Source organism: Caretta caretta, chromosome 2, assembly GCF_965140235.1.
Source record: "Caretta caretta isolate rCarCar2 chromosome 2, rCarCar1.hap1, whole genome shotgun sequence".
NCBI classification, from domain to species: Eukaryota; Metazoa; Chordata; order Testudines; family Cheloniidae; genus Caretta; species Caretta caretta.
The window spans coordinates 10,503,555-10,523,416 of record NC_134207.1 but is presented as its reverse complement, the minus strand read 5'-3'; the positions used below and the strand labels follow the sequence as shown (position 1 = coordinate 10,523,416).

General features: G+C 40.5%; 1 protein-coding gene across 3 annotated transcripts in view; it reads right to left on the bottom strand.

The window, feature by feature from the left end:
- Positions 1–18,870, bottom strand: part of TRAPPC9 (trafficking protein particle complex subunit 9) — an 811,376-nt gene extending 792,506 nt beyond the window's left edge. The window contains exons 1-2 of one of the 3 annotated variants that reach the window (XM_075124917.1): positions 18,854–18,870; positions 12,032–12,632 (exon numbers count right to left, since the gene is read on the bottom strand). In XM_075124917.1, coding sequence (XP_074981018.1) covers positions 12,032–12,615 — 584 coding nt within the window. In that variant the 5' untranslated portion in view covers positions 12,616–12,632; positions 18,854–18,870. The other 2 variants (XM_048841736.2, XM_048841734.2) reach the window with 2 other exon arrangements.
- Positions 18,871–19,862: the final 992 nt, after the last annotated feature.

Sequence of the window (19,862 nt, the reverse complement as noted above, 5' to 3'; positions counted from 1 at the left end):
ATAGATTTAAATCTTAATTTAAAATCACTAGTCAGGAAGACTTGATTTAATCATGGATTTCTACATAAAAGTGCATTCTTGTTGGCTGTTATAATCTTAACTACATCTTCTTCACAACTCAGATAGGTGGAGGTTTCATTTTTAGAAGGTACACACTGTACATTTTTAAGTGACTTATTTTGAAAACTTTTCAGACGAGTTTTACAGCTATATCCCAATATCCAATTCAACAGGTTAATCATTAACATTTGGAGGATTTTCTTGCCATGCTGTATTAGGAGGAGATCACCACCAGACAGACATTTAAATTGTTTTATTTAACTAAAACAACGTTATATATTCTGGATTTTTTTCTTCAGCAGCAAACATATATTTTAACAAAACAAGCATATGAATTTTTGAATTTAGTTAAACGTTCAAGTTTTTTAAAATCAGGTTTTTGTTAAAACTGTTTTTAACTAAAATAGTTAACTTTTTTTTTTAAAAAACACAAATTCAATCGACTATGTCAGCCAGGTCAACATGAGAAACTTAAAATATTGGCTTCTGCAGCTAAACTCAGTTGTCTTCACCTTCATTTTCCTGTTTGTTCATCATCAGGAAAAGAAAAACAAGCTTTCCTGCTTTTTCAGGTCCTAAACGATTTCTCAGTTTGGAATGAATTAGTCCAAAGGAAGAAAATAACTTTCTACACTGGCAGAAGAAGCTACTGCTGTTAAAAGTGAGATCATCACTTCAACAGTCTCTGAATCCAAGTGCTTAAGTGACTTCCACCAGTTCATTCATGTGACTTTGTTCAGAACATCAGCAAACATATTTCTTGACTGGTTCTTATTCCCAAACTGGGACTCTTTTACAGCCTGCTGCCATGATAGGTTTTCCCTTCTAGTGAGAGAATGGTATGGTAGATCTCAAATCAGTGAAGGCTACACTCAGAAAGACTTCAAGACTTCTGGAATATGCTGCTCAAACAGTTTCACTTTTGTTTCTATTGCCTGTCCCTCCCTTCTCACATTTCCAGACTTCTTCTCTTTGTCCAGATCTATTTCGCCCTCAACAATCTTCTATTCACTGAACTTTTTAAAACTTTGCACTTTTAGAGAGGTAAGGGATTGACTTTGTGTACACAAATTTGCAGAGGGAAAACAGGGTTGAAGTCTGTTATTTCTCACCTCTACATATTTATTTAAAAACATTTTTGCTGTTAACAAGCATGTTATCTCTGGGGAGATAATCCACAGTCTGAGAACTGCAAAGCTAAGCATCTCTGATGGTATCTTCTAGACTGAGCACTGAGTTCCGTTGGGTGGATAGAAAGATTAACCTTCATAATCTATACAGAAGCCCCTGGAACCCCATAAAATTTGATCCCTAATCCATGAACTGTTGGGACTCATTTACAAAACTTTTCTTAAACATTACATAAATCTATTCTCATACTGTAGAATTAGAATTAATAATCCACAATGAAATATCTTTGAGCTATAATAGTTTTAATTAAGATACATCTTAAATAAGTTTTTCCTCAAAAAGCATTTTATTAAAAAAATTGATTTTTTTTTAATTTAAAAAAATCATTGATTTTTATCTACCCTGCAGAGCAGCTTTTTTTTTGGATGCCTCCCACTTCTCCATGTTCAGTGCCAGCAGAGATTTATTTTACACTTTCTGATCTGTGAACAGCCTTTCTTGAAAGCTCATCAGCTGTTCCTGATACTTTCCATTTTTCAGACCCGTTAATCTTTGTCATATCCTTCATAGTGCTCCAATTTTCTTCCACACTGATGGATTTAATATATTTTCCCATTCTATATTGCCACCTCCTCCATTATCTTTCTTAATATGCATACATTTGTTTTCTTAAAATCCAAGGCTGTTATTCTTTATTATTTTTAATTCAAGCATCTTGTAACCACTATTCATATTCTCAGTCCCTTCCTATCAATGAGTAAGTAGTAAATCCAGGGTTGCTTATTCTCTAGTTAGATTCACTACTTTCTGGATCACTGAGAGGCAGCACGGATGAGTACAAAAATGGAACTCCTGAATAATAATCCCAGATCTGCCACTGACATGCTGTGAGAACTTGGGCAAGTTACTGAGGTAGAGAGGCTGAGTATTTTGAACTATTAAACAGGGATAACACCATTTACCTACCATATAGGCATGTTGAAATAATTAATGTTTATACAGCACTATGAAATCTTTGATGATCCATATAAATGTTTCCCAAAAGACATCTGATTTGTAGGTCTGGCCTTCTCTTCCCTGAAGACCACTCTTTTACTTAACAACTAAAAGAAATAACCATCAACCCCAAGTTCAGTTAACAGGTTTCAGAGTAACAGCCGTGTTAGTCTGTATTTGCAAAAAGAAAAGGAGTACTTGTGGCATCTCCTTTCATATAAATAATCCAACCTTACCATCTAAAAATTAAACAGTAACAAAGTTTTCATTTCAGAATCCAATTTAAGTTAGAAGGAATCCTATAAATTTCAGCTAAGATTTACAGAGTATATATGGACTAACCCTAAAGCAGAGATTCTCAAACTGTGGTCCGCAAGCTCCATTCAGGTGCTCTGGGGATAGTTCCCTCTAAGGTGCATGCTTGGACAGCCGCACATGAGAGAATGAAGGGCCACCCACCTAATTAGTGGAGCCACACAGGTGTGGCTTCACTAATTAGGTGCCTTGACTCTGGAGGAGACTCACATGTAAGGTGAGGTAGTGGCCTTGAGATAAGAGGCAACAGGAGGCAGTGGGGTGAGAAGAGGAGTTGGGGGGGAAATTTGGGATGTGCAGGGCTGCGGCAGCCAGAGAAAAAGGCAACCTTCCCCAGCTCCAGGTCTGCAGCTGCGGGGGAGACCCCCTTCATTCCTCCCCAGCCCCAGCAAGAGGACACATCAATCACATTAGAAAGGTAAGACTACGGATATTAAAAATATGAGTTGTGCACTTTTATTTGTAGAAAAATAAATTAAGGTTTTTTTATATAGCGCTTTTATGCAAAGTGCTATACAATAGTTACCTAACAGTACAAACAACATTTGGAAAGATCATTAAGTTGTCCACCAAGACCCTCAGCAATTTTCAAGTGGTCCGCAGGAAAAAAAAAGTTTGAGAACCACTGCCCTAAAGAATTTGAAAGAGTGTAATAGGGACCTCAGGAAAATTTACAGAGCATTTCATATGAACTGGTACACCTCCTTACGAAAAAATGGGAAAACTCAAAGTAAAATTCTGTGGAAACATGATAATAGCAGAGATTGATGCCTCTAACAGCAGCAATTGCATTTGTTGTGACTAAATTCAATTCATGACAACATTTTAAAAAACAGAACTTAACATCTAAACCCATGAACTGACTTTTTTTTTTATTATTTTATTAAAGTAAAATGTATTCACATTACATTTTTCTAATCCTGACCTTTTCTGTAGGTAGAGGCCTCAAACCCTGCAACAGTAGCTGGGTGCAGCAGCTGAAACAGTGAAATGTAATCATTTTTTCTAGTGCAGTAGCGCCCAGAAACCCCTAATCAGGTACAGGGTGCCACTTCGCTAGGCACTACACAAACAGTCTTCTTGCCACAATGAGCATGCAATCTAAAGTGACAAATAAATGAGAAGGGGGAGTGGAACAAGATATGCAAGCTAAGTGGCTAGGGCAATGATAAACAAATGGAAATAACTTTTTTTTTTTGCCCTAAGGAAAACTTGAGTGTTGGGGGAGAGGGGATCAAAATATGTATATTGCTATACTTTAAAAAAATATATATACATTGCTGTCATAAATATAAAGGGTAAACACCTTTAAAGTCCTCCTGGCCAGAAGAAAAACCCTTTCACCTGTAAAGGGTTAAGAAGCTAAGATAACCTCGCTAGCACCTAAGCTAAGATAACCTCGCTTGGGGGGGGGGGGGGGGGGCGGACACGGGACAAAGGGTTCTCTGTCTGTGTGATGCTTTTCCCGGGACCAGAGCAGGAATGCAGGTCAGAACTCCTGTAAAAAGTCAGTAAGTAATCTAGTTAGATATGCGTTAGATTCGGTTTCGTTTAAATGGCTGATAAAATAAGTTGTGCTGAATGGAATGTATATTCCTGTTTTTGTATCTTTTTGTAACTTAAGGTTTTGCCTAGAGGGATTCTCCGTGTTTTGAATCTGATTACCCTGTAAGGTATTTACCATCCTGATTTTACAGAGGTGATTCTTTTACTTTTTCTTTAATTAAAATTCTTCTTTTTAGAACCCGATTGCTTTTCATTGTTCTTAAGATCCAAGGGTTTGGGTCTGTGTTCACCTATGCAAATTGGTGAGGAATTTTATCATCAAGCCTTCCCCAGGAAAGGGGGTGTAGTGCTTGGAGGGATATTTGGGGGGGGAGGGGGGGAGGAGAGACATTTCCAAGTGGGCATTTCCCCTGTTCTTTGTGTAACACTTTGGTAGTGGCAGTGTTAAACCTAAGCTGGTAAGAATAAGCTTAGGGGGTCTTTCATGCAGGTCCCCATATCAGTACCCTAGAGTTCAGAGTGGGGAAGGAACCTTGACAATTGCACATAAAGGACAGCCCCTTAACCTAACCATCAGAATGTTGCCATTTTTAGCAAGTATCTGGGAAGAAATGGACTTTAAGGGGTAATATGGAAGAAAGTGGCAGAGATGTCTATGGGAGAACCAGACAGGTAACCAACCAAAGCTAATATTACTGTCGCAGAAGTAGCAGCAGAGGACATCACACAGTGAGATAAGAAAATATGCCTTCTGTTGCTACTGCCCATCCAGAAAGACTGGAAATGACCTCTCCCCACTATCCAATCTTCTTAAAAGCCCCTCATACACATCACATCGGATCCATGACTGGGGTGATGAGAGGGACAAGTAGTGGGACTGAATCCAAGGACCTTACCCATTTTGTCCCACAGCTGTCAAGGAAACTGCAGCACTTGCATTACCCTTTTTAAATTTCCATTAAATGTATACTTTATAAAGATGGCTGAAACAAAAGGAAACAGGAAGAAATTTTTGAGTGAAAGCTAAGGCTGCCTCTCACTATGAGGTGCAAGACTATGTCAAGTTTTAACCAGATTTCAGCACAGGTTCAGAATTTTTCAGATTCTGTGGAAATATGTCTCATTCTAATATTTAGTATTGTCTGCTGTGATATAAACAAATTATAATTGGGACTGAGAGCAGAGGAGAGGAGAGATTAGAAGAATTTTGCTAGTACCCATATTTTTGGAATAAAAACGTAAGACTATCTAATCATTGCTATTTTAGTTTTGTTTGTAATATCTCCAACCTATCTCTACCTCAATAACACATGCCTTAGAATGAAGGACACTTGGCATTACTTTTTCTTTCAAATGATGATCTGTAGTTTTTCTTAATTAGAAAGTTTACTTTTTAATTCATTTTCATCCGAGTACTTCTCTCCCATATTAACCAATATATCAAGCTGTCATGACCAATAATTCGACAATAGTTGCTTTTCAAATGTTGGTGTTACAGCCAGGAATCCAAACTTTTGCTGAATTTGAAGGATAGACAAAATATCTTTTAACAGAGAATTATATTAAAGCTACGCTTCACAAAAGATGCAAATTCTCAGTTTAAAGCAAAGTGCTAGCAATCAATACTTTAGCAGGAATGGTTTAAAAATAAAGATGTATGAATTTTAAGACACAAAGTAGAAATAAAAAATGCAGCTAATTGCAATGCATAGTTTAATGAAAAAAGAAAACGTAAAGTAAGTTGCTTCTAGTTACTGCTGTCTGGACTATGCTAAGCAGACTCATTTTCACTTGTTTTATAAGTCTGATGCAAAAAAAATAATAAAATTTTGCTCCATTGGACATTACCATTTGCTCATTTGTTCTTTGATTTCAAAGATTATACATGAAATTAAATAAAGAGCAAGTGATTCACTCAGTGTACAGCTATATTAGTTCTGCCTTTAAAATAATAAATGCTGCCAAAAAATGTATTTTAAATAAATGTACTAGACCCCAAAGATCAGAAGACAGTCACAATAACTAATATTTTCCAGATTGATATTTAGCTCTTAAATATCACTTCTCATGAATATATCTCAAAGTTCTTTACAAAAGAAGTATCATTACCCCCAATTTACAGAGTGAGAAATTGAAGCAGAGAGGTGACGTTAGTTGCCCAAAGTCACCCAGCCAGTCATTGACAGCAGCAGGAGTAGAACCAGGTCTGCAGAGTCCCAGTGCAGCGCCCTATCAACTGGTTCACACTCCCTCCCCAAGATATACTGCGTTAGGAAATTATTTACATTGGGGACATGTGGTTTTATATATTCAACACGTAAATACATTCATTTTCTGCAGCAAAGCCCAGGTATCAATAAATGCTGCTCATATAAAATAACTGACATCTCCATTAAAAACACCCATTTTTAAATAACTTTATAATTCATTGTTGTTTATGAAGAACTAAGTTATCCAAGTGAACAATTTTTATAGTGGTTACAACAATGTGCAGTTTTTCCAACTTGTGCTTGAATACTACACAAATGTCTCTGCCAAGTGAAAAGGTGAACATTCATGTAAACAAAATCCACCCTCAACACACAGATAAAACTTAATTCATCAGATGCTTGAGGTTTTTGTTTGGTTTTATTTTTAAAGTCACCCAGCTACAAAAAGGGTCAGTAAAAACATTAATTCAGAACTAGACTGAAAAAATGCTAGTCTGTAATCAAATGTATAATACTATATTTATTGCTAAAAAATAAAAATCACTTTTTTGGTGATTTCCTCCAGTGTAAATAAATCATGAAATAAATTATTTGTCCCAGCTAGTGATGCTATGGGGCCTGAAATGAAGAAATTAGTGCAAAATCTTACAATATAATAAGGAGGTTATACTTTTCTTTTTTTTCTTTCGGGGTGGGGGGAAGAAGAGATGCATTGGTTGGTTAATCATGAGTCACCAGTGTTCTGGTTCCCTGTGGTCTAAGCCAATTCCCACATAGTGACAGGGGTCAGAAGTCGTTTTCTACTTTCTCTCAGAGGGAGTGGCATGAGTAGAGAGCCACTGTACTTGCTTGCTCTTCCTTTTCCCCCATAATGCAATCCAAGATTTTTGATGGACAGTGACTGCTGAAAACACCAGATGAAAAAGCACCCCATCCACCAAAAATACTGGCCAGTGGTAGCAAGTCCACTAATCCTATCCCAAATCATAAAGGGTGTTGTCACTTACAGGACTACATGGTCTTATGCGATACCCCACAGCTTCACATAACCATTCCAAACCTGAATCTTTGAAGGTTCCCCACACACTAGAGTTACATGTGGTTGACTACTGCAAGGCTGGCTTACAATGTGCTTTCAAATATAGTTCCATCTTTATGCAGTAGCTCTTATGTTTTTAAGAAACAAAATCCTCTTAAGAAGTAAGAATCAGTATGGTTTTGGGAGCACTGTGGAGTGCCAGTGGAAAACAGAATGCTTGTCTGCTACACACTAAAACAGTTAACACTAACAGTCACTATAGTGCCTTCATCAAACTTGCTTACCTTATTCTGGGTGTCCACATTTCTGGTTTAACGTCAAGCACCTCATCAACTTGCATGTGCAGGACACAATACATACTTCTGTGCCACTTCTGGTGATAAAACCAGAAGGCAGAGTCCTGGCCACTTCCATCCCCACCTGATCTCATGTACATCTGGTGCATATATATTGCAGCCATGCATTTGACTTTATACGCATTGCTCTGTTCCTCCCCTACTTCACTATTTCTCCAGCTAAAATTGCCCAAGGTGACTGCCATAATTATGTGCAAAATTCAGAATGGGCAAAAGTGTTGAATCATTAAATTTCAAACTAGAAGTAAATTTCACCACAAACCATTTAGCAAAAGTTTGGAGGAATTTCTGATTCTTCAGAACATCAGAAAACAAACCTGAAGATTCAAAAACCATGCAAAATGAATTGGCAAAGTTTTCATGCAAAATGCTGCCAAAAAAAAAATTCCCACCAAATTCAATCAATTCCCAATTCCGGTTAGCATGCATAACAACAAATATCACTGTTCATAACATTATTGAGCCTTTAAAAATCCAGCTACAGCATTTAATTTCCATCACTGACAGAACTTTTGAATTTTGAAAACAAACACAGGCAGTAGCTTCATGGCTTTGAAGTTTACAAAATAAAGCAGTTTCCAGAGGTCAGCAGCCATCTCAGCAAATTGTGTGTATTCTACAAAAAAAAAATTCCAGCACTGCCATCAAATAGAATTGCCATATGCTAAAAGAAGTGAACTCATGATAATAACGGTCCAGCGGTAATTCTTAGTTGTACTGGAAAAACATACACAAGCAACACTCAACTATGTAATGAAGACAGAATGGAAAGGCAGCACATGAAAGCTAACTAATTTTAAATATAATCTATCACAGCCTACCTTTTCAGACCCAACAACAAACTCACAGGGCAGTATGAGAGGAAAAAAAAGAAAAAGAAAGAAAGGAACAAAACAAAAATTAGAAATATACAAGAACAGAAAAAAATTAAATAGGCACATATACATGTACTCAGATTTCACACAGTTTAACAAATCCCACCTACTATATGTTAACATTAGAAAAGCAATACATCTATATAGGATATTGGGTGATGAGAGAGCAAGACCCATGTTAAGTAGATTTTAGTTCAAAGTCAACAATGTAAGTGCCCGCACTGAGTTGATGTGAATAACAAACATTAAAATAATCTGGGCCCAACAGACTAGAAACACTAGCTTTTTTTTTTTTTTTTTAAATTGAAAACGAGGGAAACCTAGAAAAAGTTATCAAACAGCGGTGGCTGAAATGGTCAAGGAGGGAATGACTTCAACAGAAATGGTCTCATACAAGGACTTGAAAACAATCAGAGTACTACACACCGCTTCCTATTTCTCATCTGCTAAGCAAGCATTTTACCATTTAAGCTAATTCTCCAACACAAATACTGTAATTAGGCTTAGAAGGATTAGATTGTTATCAGTAAATGTCACTAAACATCGATTTTACCATACACACAAACCTATGAAAAAATATTTCCATCAATGATCATCTAAATTTATAAATAGGCAAACTAAAAAAAAGGCTGCTTGAGAAATATCAGAGTATGACTTAAGGATATTTACTTTGTATATTTTGACATGATGTTGACAATTTGTATTTTAACAACTATAAAGCTAATTTTCTGAATCTCAATGTCTGTCAAATAATTTGACTCCCCCACAATTTCCCAACTATGAAGATTTTAAATTGATAGTTTTTAGCCCTTTATTTTAGAACATATTTTATCCACTGAAATTATTTTTTTAAAAAAATCCAATTCTGCCAAGCCTACTTGTAATGTTCCCTTGATATCACCACTCTCAGTATAGAACTTGGGAAACAGTATCATCTACCAGGTACACAAGTAAGCTGCTAGAAGAAACAGATCTCAACTCTGCCTTCCTCTCAACAGCATCTAGTGTCTCTGGACTACAAAGCATGAAATGACTCTTGCCCTAGTTTGTAAGAGCTGCATTTAGGCAGCCAGTTCGGTTACAATAATCATCCACCTCAGCAGCGAATATTACTTCTTGATAATGAATGTGAGTGAAACATGACTGCACTGATCCTAGCCATCTATTCCTAGTCAGCAGGTTAATGTGGTCCAAGCTTATAACGCACAGTCTTTGACGGGAAGTGCGCTAGCCTGAAAGGATATTAATTGATTATCATACACATTTTAAAGAGAGTGGTCACTTTGGATGGGCTATTACCAGCAGGAGAGTGAGTTGGGGGAGGGGGGGGCGGAGGGTGAGAAAACCTGGATTTGTGCTGGAAATGGCCCAACTTGATGATCACTTTAGATAAGCTATTACCAGCAGGAGAGTGGGGTGAGAGGAGGTATTGTTTCATGGTCTCTGTGTATATGTCTTCTGCAGTTTCCACAGTATGCATCTGATGAAGTGAGCTGTAGCTCACGAAAGCTCATGCTCAAATAAATTGGTTAGTCTCTAAGGTGCCACAAGTACTCCTTTTCTAATTGAATTGAGGGGTTTAAAATATTCTCTCAGTTGAACATACATAGGTATTATGGTATGACCAAAAATTACCCTGGCGTGTTTCATCTTGGTGATGTGTAACTCACTAATTTCAGTTGAGATATTTTCTACATGGACATACTAACCCGGCTCATTTGATATGGGGTATATCTCTAGCCTTCAGATGAGTTGGCGTCTGTGAGGGCTTATCAACTGTAATTGCAAATTTGAGAGTTGCAGGGAAAGATATACTTCCCACAGATTAAACAACAATCTGTAACCAAACGATCAGAGGTGCACTGAGGCATCAAATCCCTCTGTGCAATATTTGGTGATATTCTAATGCAGTCATTTGCATCAAGCCAGGGCAATATTCAGGCCCTAGCAGCAGTTAACAGTATATAAACTATATGAAGCTAGAACACCTCATTGTCTCCACAGAAAGAGATGAGAGTGGAGAAAAGGAGTTCTAACTTGGGGGAAGAGAAACCCCAACCACTGTAAAGAGGCCATCTTTGCCTCCCACCTTTCATCAGTTTGTAGTAGCTGGAAGTACTGAAGAGTGTCTCATGGTTTGTTCCACCATCCAAATAAAGTTAGTCTGGTCTTTCATCATTTAAACTCAATCTCTACCATCACACGTGCATACCCTCAAAAATGAAAAAAGAAAAAAAATCTTTCCCTATAGTTTAAAAAAAAAAAAGATAAGTTGCAATGTACAGCTTTAAACAATGATTCCCATTTGGCTAGTGGACAGTCTACAGCTGAGTAATGCATCGCCTACATGGGTTTGTCTACTTTACAGAACTTTACTACCTGTACACAGTATGAAGAATTGAGTTACATGACAATATTGACCATGACAAATCACATTCAGTATGAGACAGTTAAACCCTTCTAGGACCAGCCAGAAAGTTGAGGGAGATGCAGAGTAACTAAGCAGCAGAGACACACACCCCCTAGGTAGCAACCTGTAGCATGTACACCAGAGTAGATTTAGTGGTGGCCTACAAATTTAATCAGACCCCTAACTGCACAATGTTGATGTAACCGACAGAGTCCCTAAACAGCTAAAGTACCCTGTTAAGAGTTTCAGCACTCTCTCCTTCCCCAGCAGCTGGAAGGAGTGGGGGTTAGCATCTCATTTGGGTTTTGCCCCTGAACAGTGAAACACCCAAGCTCTTTCACACCTGTCTCTGGCTAGCTGGTTTATTTCTCTAGCTAACAGGTGTCTGGTAAAACTTTCAAACCCTATGGCTGGAAGGCATGGATAGAGATGGCTGGGAAATATTGATGGGATGTTCGAAACGTAAAGTATAGAGAAAGGTTTCAGGGTTGGGGTGGAAGAAGAAAGGAATAGTGAGAAAATATGAGAATAGGGAAAGAACACAAAGTAAGAAAGAGAAAGAAATGAGAGGAGGGAAAGAGAAGGAGGAAACAAATACTGAAGACAATTCACAAAGATAGACCATAGTTTTATTATACGAATGCAAAAGAAGTGGAGGGAAGACAGTAAGGACAGGAAGATATAAGACAAAAGCAAGGAATGTAGTAAATAGGGTTAGTAAGATAGTACACAGCAAAATATGTAAAATTAATTTTACTCCAGTTTATTGATCAATTTAATACATTAATTTATAATATTCATCCAGTTCTATAGCTAGTCAAATTCCATTCAGCAAAAATAACTAGAGGTAGAATCTGTCAAACCTATTCAATTACTTTTTTAATAAACTATTTGACGAGCCCTACAAATTAAATTTAAAAATATGAATAGAAAGTTAATTAACAAGGTAAGAAAATTAAATATAGTCCACTAGTAAATAAAGTAAGTTCCCTTACATTACAGAAGATAGAGCCTTGAGGAAGCGGTGTTACTGGTGCCACAGGCATTTCTTTATGCGGACGAATAGGCTTAGTCCTTGAGCTAGCATCAGGTAAATTTTTCAAGCCCTGTTAGGTTGTAAATAAGCTACTTACCTACTATCAGTATCCAGACCTACAAAGTCCTTTTTTTCAAAAGGGACACACAGAAGTGGGATCTTGTCACCAGATTTATCAGTGGCCCTGTCAAGACGTTTGGATTCCAGTACAATGAAGAGAGATTCAATAAAATCTTCTATTCTCTTCTCCACAGTTTCACACTCATCGTAACTAGGGTAAAATGCCACATCTGTGCGGGGCTGCTCTGCAACTTCTCCTTGAAGCCCAAAGACAAACAATCGGGAATCATAGAGTGTAGAACCATATATTTCCTTCTGAAGGTGGAATTTTTCAAAAGTTTGGGGCCAATCCTTTGCAGAGGAACAGTCTGTTATGATTATGAGCCCCACAACCTTCCGATGTGTCTGAAAATCCCCCCATTCATTGTTTTCCGGAGGGTAGTGATGTCTATAGCGGATATATAGCACACGCTGGGAGTCACGAACATTAATCTGACTCACGGTTGAAATTCGTTTGTAGATCCTAAAAAAGTTTTCTTCGGGGACAATCCCAACTGGCTGGACCACAACCAGGAGAGTTTGATGGTCCTCAGCACACTGCATGTAGTCAGGAACGCTCATTATGCATCAATTATAGTCTAATAAAAAGAAAAAATATTAATTATTTTCAGAGGAGTGGATGGCACTTGGAAAAAAAAGTCAGGGTGCAGACACCTAACGAGTCTGCACCCTGCGGTCTCAACCCTAAAACCCTTTGTCACAGAAAGCAGAGCTAAAACCCCCATTCAGAAATAAAAATCCATAAATAAGACGAGGTTAAAGTACAACCTATCGTTGCTATCCTTGTCCTTCCTATACCTCACTTGCCTGGTTTGTTATCCCTTAATGGGTTATGTTTAATTTAGAGCCTAATCTTGCAAACACTTATGCACATGCTTGACATTAAGCATATGAGTAGTTCCATTGACTACACAGAGATTACTCACATAAAACAAGGCATTTGCATTAATGATTGCAGGCTCTGGGCCTAAATTAATAAGTGTTATCTATGGAAGTACTGCCACTGGCAACAATTACATGCATTATTCAAAACCGTTTTCCATTCCATAAGCTACCATGCTAGTTGTTTGAGGGAGCAAAGACTGGAAAGAAGTTAGTAGAGGTCAGATATGGACAATATTAAACAAATTTTTAACTCAACTTCAAGAATGACAAAAATACATACAGAAATATTTCTAAAAGCAGATTTTCCTAAAATGCTGTATCTGCTGCAAAAGAATGGTGCTACCTAAACACGTTTTGCATTCCCCCATCCTGCCATTAGTGTTTTATATTTCTAAGGAAATAAATGAAAGAACTGTAGAGAAAGGGACAAAGGTAAAGGAAAAAAGGGTAAAGGATCTGTCATGTATTACAAATGGGGTTTGAAAAAGAATCATATCCAGAATCATATCCAGTACTGTCAACCTTCTTTCCAAAGAAAAAATCTTACCGTTTATTATACAACAAGATATAATTAGAGTTTAGACATTTCAATGTAGGTAAAAGCAAGATAAATTAACCTAGGGCAATAAAAAAAAAGTTGGTATCCTGACTGAGCACCTCCTTTACAAGTTTCATTCCAACGTAATTTGAAATGGTAAAGATACTAATCCCTGCAAAATAGTTTAATGCTGCAAACTCTAACCCTAATAATACTCGATATCTGACATAATTTTATTTCTTTCTGTCCCTATTTTATGCCACACACATTTTCTGTTATCTCAGTGCTGGCTGACTCCAATACAAACTTTAATGCTGAACACTTCCAGATCACATATGTATGTTACAAACTCTCTCAAAGTCATTCCAGATACTGCTGTTTTATCTCCACATCACTACAAATTAAACCACCACTGTAGGAGGGACCATACTCTGCTTTACTTTCCTCTTTCTACTAATTCTGCAGCAAACTTATGCTGTCTATTGCCAAAAATAAACTGAACACACAAAAGGGGTAATCTTTGACATGCTGGTGCAGCCATTGCACTGTTTTAAAAAACGTAATATAAAAAACGAGACTTGGAGAGCTCACAAATAAAGCAAGGCAATGTAGAAATTAAGAGGCAAGATAGAAGGTGATGAAAACCAGAGAAGGAAGAAAATAACCATTCAAGAATTCATAAAGTTTAAATAAAAGACCTTCTTTTTTGGAGCTATGAGGGCTAAAATGCCCCTTAAATTTATTTACAAAGCAAATCCTACATAACATTGTTAATATCTAATTTGTGTAACTGTATCCTTAAGACATGTTGAAACACTGCAATAATTAAAGAGAAATACTGATTTTATATTCATATTACTTTCCCCCACCAGGATTAGAGCTCCCTTGGGCTAAGTACTATTGAAACACATACAAAGACACAGGCCTGGCCTAAAGAGCTTACAAGTGCCAAAGAAAAGCAAAAAGAGGCACCGATCATGTATGTATAGAACAATTAAAAAGTTGTGCACTACTGTAACATTGTGCAGGAGAACCCAAGTACATGACAAAGACTATTCTAGAACTCAAACGTTACGTTTTAGCTTTGATATTTTATTCAACTACTGAAAGCCCATGCTGTGACACAAGGGTAGCAGTTAGGCCAAGTAATCCACCATATGTGCAGTCTCCCTCAGACAACCAATGAGGTCGTTGCATGAACGTTTGCTGTACAGTAAGGGTGATGATTGATGGAGTTAGGTCTGATATCACAATTGTCTATGACACTTGGCCTGGAATATATGCATACCTCACTGCAGCTGTACAGTGCACAAGTTCTCAGAATGACTGAGAACTTAAAAATTGGACAATAAAAGCCCACGAATCCCAATGATGATTGAACCTGGTGATATTCTAAACCAAAAGAGCTCTCAACCATATTTGTAGCCATTTCCATCGCTTCACATTGACTCAGAGACACTCTGCCACTCTCACTTTGAAGCCTAATCCTGAAATTTATCATACAGATTACAAAATTTCCAGTCAACAGATCTTATAAACAATAACATTGTTTAGAGAGCTATGCCTTTAGAGACTACAGTTATGTTATCCTAAAAATTCATTCGGGTGAAAAAGTGGAAAATTACTGCCTTCTAACTTTAATCTAGTTACTTCTGCAACACTCTGGGTTTGTTTCTTTGTTTTGCAGGGGGGAAGGGAATTTAACTTGGTCACTACTAAACTCAATTCTTGATCCTGAAAGGTGCTCAGCATCTCCTGACAAATACTAAGCACCCACAAGAGGGGATGATGATCTGAAGCACCTCACAAGTTCATGCCCTAAAAACTTGGAAAGGGGGCAAGTGGAGGGGAGACTCATGCTCACAGATTATGTCAGAGAATGAAGTAGCGCCCACAGCAATTATTTTCAATCATTATATATGATATGACCTAGAGGTCTATAAAAATCATGAATGGTGTTGAAAAAGTGAATAGAGAAGTGTCATTTACCCTTTCCTATAATACAAAAAGCAGGGGTCACCCCCATTAAATTAATAGGCAGCAGATTTAATTCAAACAAAAGAAAGTACTTTTTCATACTATGCACAATTAACCTGTGGAACTCATTGCCATGGGGTGATGTGATGGCCAGAAGTTTAACTGGGTTCAGAAAAGAACTAGGTAAGTTCATGGAGGATAGGTCCATCAATGGCTATTAGCCAAGGTGGTCAGAAATACAACCAGATGCTCACAGCAACCCTAAACTTCTAACTGCCAGAAGCCAGCAGGGAAAGACAGGGATGGAGCTCTCCAAATTTGCCCTGTTCTGTACACTCTCCATGAAGTTCCAGTACTGTTGAAGACAACATACTGGGCTAGATGGACCATTGGTCTGACCTAATATGGCTATTCTTTCTTATTCCAAATCCAGGTAGGACCTGGGGCTGCAACCACAACATACGCTCAAGAAAAAAAAAATCTTTGTATTATTACCTAATAAAACACCCAAATGTTAAGTTTATGTACTCAAGCAAATTATTAGAGGGGAGGGAAAGCTCAGTGGTTTGAGTACTGGCCTGCTAAACCCAGGGTTGTGAGTTCAATCCTTGAGGGGGCCATTTAGGGATCTAAGGCAACTATGGGGGATTGGTCCTGCTTTGAGCAGGGGGTTAGACTAGATGACCTCCTGAGGTCCCTTCCAACCCTGTGATTCTATTTTGAGAAAGTTATACTGGCTCCCTGTTAAATATCATTATGAGGTCAGTTTATGTTAACTGTTACTGGACAGCACTAATACTGTCCCTTATCACAGTTTACCCCATTCAGAGCAGAGTTTTAAGGGCTTGTCTGCACTTAAAACACTACACCTGTGCCACTGTAGTACTTCAGTGAGTCGACGGGGAGGGCTTCTACCATCCATGTAGATAATCCACCTTCCCGAGAGGCAGTAATTAGGTTGATGGGAAAATTTTCCCACGGACCTAGCACCGTCTACAGTGGTGGTTTCGGTTGATTTAACCTCATCGTTCAGGGGTGTGGCTTTTTCATACCCCTGAGAGACAGTTGTATAAATCTAATTTCCTAGTGTAGACCATGCCAAAGACCCTGGTATAGTATTCCTTGCTTGACAACTAAGGGCTTGTCTACACTTACATTTTATAGTTCTCTAACTTGCTGGCTCAGGGGTGTGAAAAACCACCCCCGAGTGCAGCAAGCCTGAGCACTTTAAAGCACTAGCGTAGACAGGCTCTGAGCGCTGGGAGCCACACTCCCAGTGCTCGGAGCTAATCCCCTCGTAGAGGTGGATTACCAGGAGCGTTGGGAGACCTCACACACAAACTCACTCTCCTGCTGGTAATAGCCCATCCAAAGTGACCACTCTCTTTACAATGTGTATGATAATCAAGGTGGGGGGTGAGAAAACCTGGATTTGTGCTGGAAATGGCCCACCTTGATTATCATACACATTGTAAAGAGAGTGGTCATTTTGGATGGGCTATTACCAGCAGGAGAGTGGGGTGGGAGTAGGTATTGTTTCATGGTCTCTGTGTATATAATGTCTTCTGCAGTTTCCACAGTATGCATCCGATGAAGTGAGCTCTGGCTCACAAAAGCTTATGCTCAAATAAATTGGTTAGTCTCTAAGGTGCCACAAGTACTCCTTTTCTTCTTGTGGAACCATTTATCACTGTGCAAAGTGGGTGTAAAACATTTCCAAATCAGAATGACAGAATTTTACACCTACTTTGCACAGTGATAAATGGTTCCACAAGGTGCAGAACAGCAGCGATTTAGACGCAGGAGCCATTTGACCTTTATGATAGTTTATACATTTTGTTAGGTGGGCAAGACAACTTATTACTTTTTCCTTTTTACATAAACACTTCAACTTCTCTCTCAGCTGAACTGTCTAACATTGACACCCCCCATTCTTGCTGAGCTTTAAATTCAAACCAAGCAGAAGTTGCCATCCACCTGTGAATTTTTAGAAGGGGGGCCAGGGCAAGCTAATAACCGATACCGACATGCAGCTCAAAAGTACAAGTGGTGTAGGTAAAGATGATTTGTTTATTTATTCTACAAACCAGTACTCAAACTAAGTTTGAAACAACTGCCAAGCTGGGCGGGGTTTCCTTGAGTTATTCAGGCAGGGAAATGTTTACATCTGTAGTTTAGTTTTCACCCTTTATGCTCTTTACTTGCCACATTTGCCTTCAGCTTGGGCAACAAAATAGACCACCCAATTTCACTTTTTCACAGTGGCTCAGATTCAGGAGGGACTACAGCTGTCTGAAAAGGCTGTTCCCACTGTACAACGCTCTAACAGATAAACCCCAGGGGACCAGAACCACTGCTGTCCAGGGAAACTATGGTGGGAGGAGTGGGGGATGATGGAAGTCCAACAGGAAGCAACTGAGGGCAGTGCAAGAAGGAGCAATGGGAAGAGGGGTACAGTGCAGGAAATGGCAGGGCCCAGGCACCTGGGGAGGAGGGCACCAGGGAAAAGGCAGGCTGCTTAAGTTGGGAGAAGGAGGGCACCCAAGAAAGGGCAGGGGTTCTGGTTAGGAGCGACCCCAGGGAACAGGGCACCAAGGGTGGGGGGCACCAGGGAAAGGGCAGGGATCACAGCTGGCAGGGGACAGGGCGCTGAGAAAGGGAGAGCACCAGGAAAAGGGCAGAAGGGAGCATGGGACAGGGCACCAAGGAAGGGGGGGCAACAGGAAAAGGGCAAAGAACCCAGTTGGGGGGGGGAGATCCAGGGGACCGTGCACCAAGGAAAGGGGGCCCAAGGAAAAGGGCAGGGGCCCGGTTAGGGGGAATCCCGGGGGACAGGGCGCCGAGGAGGGGGAGCCCAAGGAAAAGGGTGGAGGCCCCAGCTGGGGGGCATCTCGGGGGACAGGACTCCCTAGGTATGAGCGGAGGGCAGCTGCCGCTTGGCGCCCCCAGCAGAAGCCCACCCGGGCGCACACACCCTCGACCAGTCCCGTCCACACTCACAGCGCAGGCTCCGCCGCGGGACCGGGCGTCAATTCAAATCCCCCCGCCCGGGATGGGGAGGGAGAGGGCGGCTGCTTCTTAGGCGGGAGGGAGGGGGCGGGTAACGCGACGCGGGTCGCGGACACTCACAGCCCCAGCAGGAACCGACTCCGCCTCCTCCTCCAGCCCGGCTCACAGAAATGGGGGAGGAGCGGAACTGACGCCAACGGCAGCCCAGAGCCTCGCCCGGCCCAGGAGAGCGGCAAAACGGCGCATGCGCCTGCCGGCCCCGACTCTTTCGCGGTCTCCGTTGCTCCTGAGAACGAGGCTACCGGCAAGGCGGGGGGAGGGGAGGAGGTGTGAGAGCCCTCCCAGGGGCTGAGAGAGGTGGGCGGGGGGACGCCGAGGCTGCTGGGTTACCTGGTGGTTTGGCTGGAGCCGGCGGCTGAGGCTGAGGGGTTGTTCCAGGGGTGGCTGTCGTTTGTGTCCCGAGCCCCCGTAAACAGACCCGGACACCCCCCCCCCTCCCCGTGCCCGGTGTTGTACAGACACAAAGCAAAGTCCCTGCTTCAGAGAGCTTTCAAGGGCGTTACCATGGGGACACGAGTCTCCAGCCCCTTGTCTTCGGGACAAGCCCGTGCCCGTGCTCGCTGCTCTCAGCCGCCTCCGCCCCGCCATGGCCCCAGCCAGGGCAGGGGGGAGGCTGAGAGCTCGCTTGGGGCCACTGGAAAACCTCTGTGACTGCTCCTGGCCCCGGCCCGCGTCCTTACCCCTGTCTGTGTCCGGTCCCCTGCCCGTCCCCCCGTCACACTGTGGTAGCGTCTAGTAAGTTATCACGATTTTTGGTGACTGCTGTTCTGTCTAGTGAAGACGGAGCCATCAAAAAGGAGTTATGCCTGGAATTACTTCACAAAAATAGCAGAAGACGCCATTAAATGTACAGTGTGTCATACAGAGCTGAGGTATGCAAACAGCACCAGAGCAATGCTGCACCATTTGATGACGAAACATCGCTCTGTTTCATGTGAAAAAGAAGGCAAAAATCAAACAATGCTAACCGCGTTTGTTTCTGGCAGGTCAAGAAAATGCAACACACAACGTGAGGAAAAACTAACAGAGTTGTTGTGCGCCATGATCACTACAGATATGCTGCCTGTAAGTGTCGTTGAGGGTACAGATTTTCATACATAGAGTCATAGAATATCAGGGTTGGAAGGGACCTCAGGAGGTCATCTAGTCCAACCCCCTGCTCAAAGCAGGACCGATCCCCAGTTAAATCATCCCAGCCAGGGCTTTGTCAAGCCTGACCTTAAAAAACTTCTAAAGAAGGAGATTCCACCACCTCCCTAGGTAACGCATTCCAGTGTTTCACCACCCTCCTCGTGAAAAAGTTTTTCGTAATATCCAACCTAAATCTCCCCCACTGCAA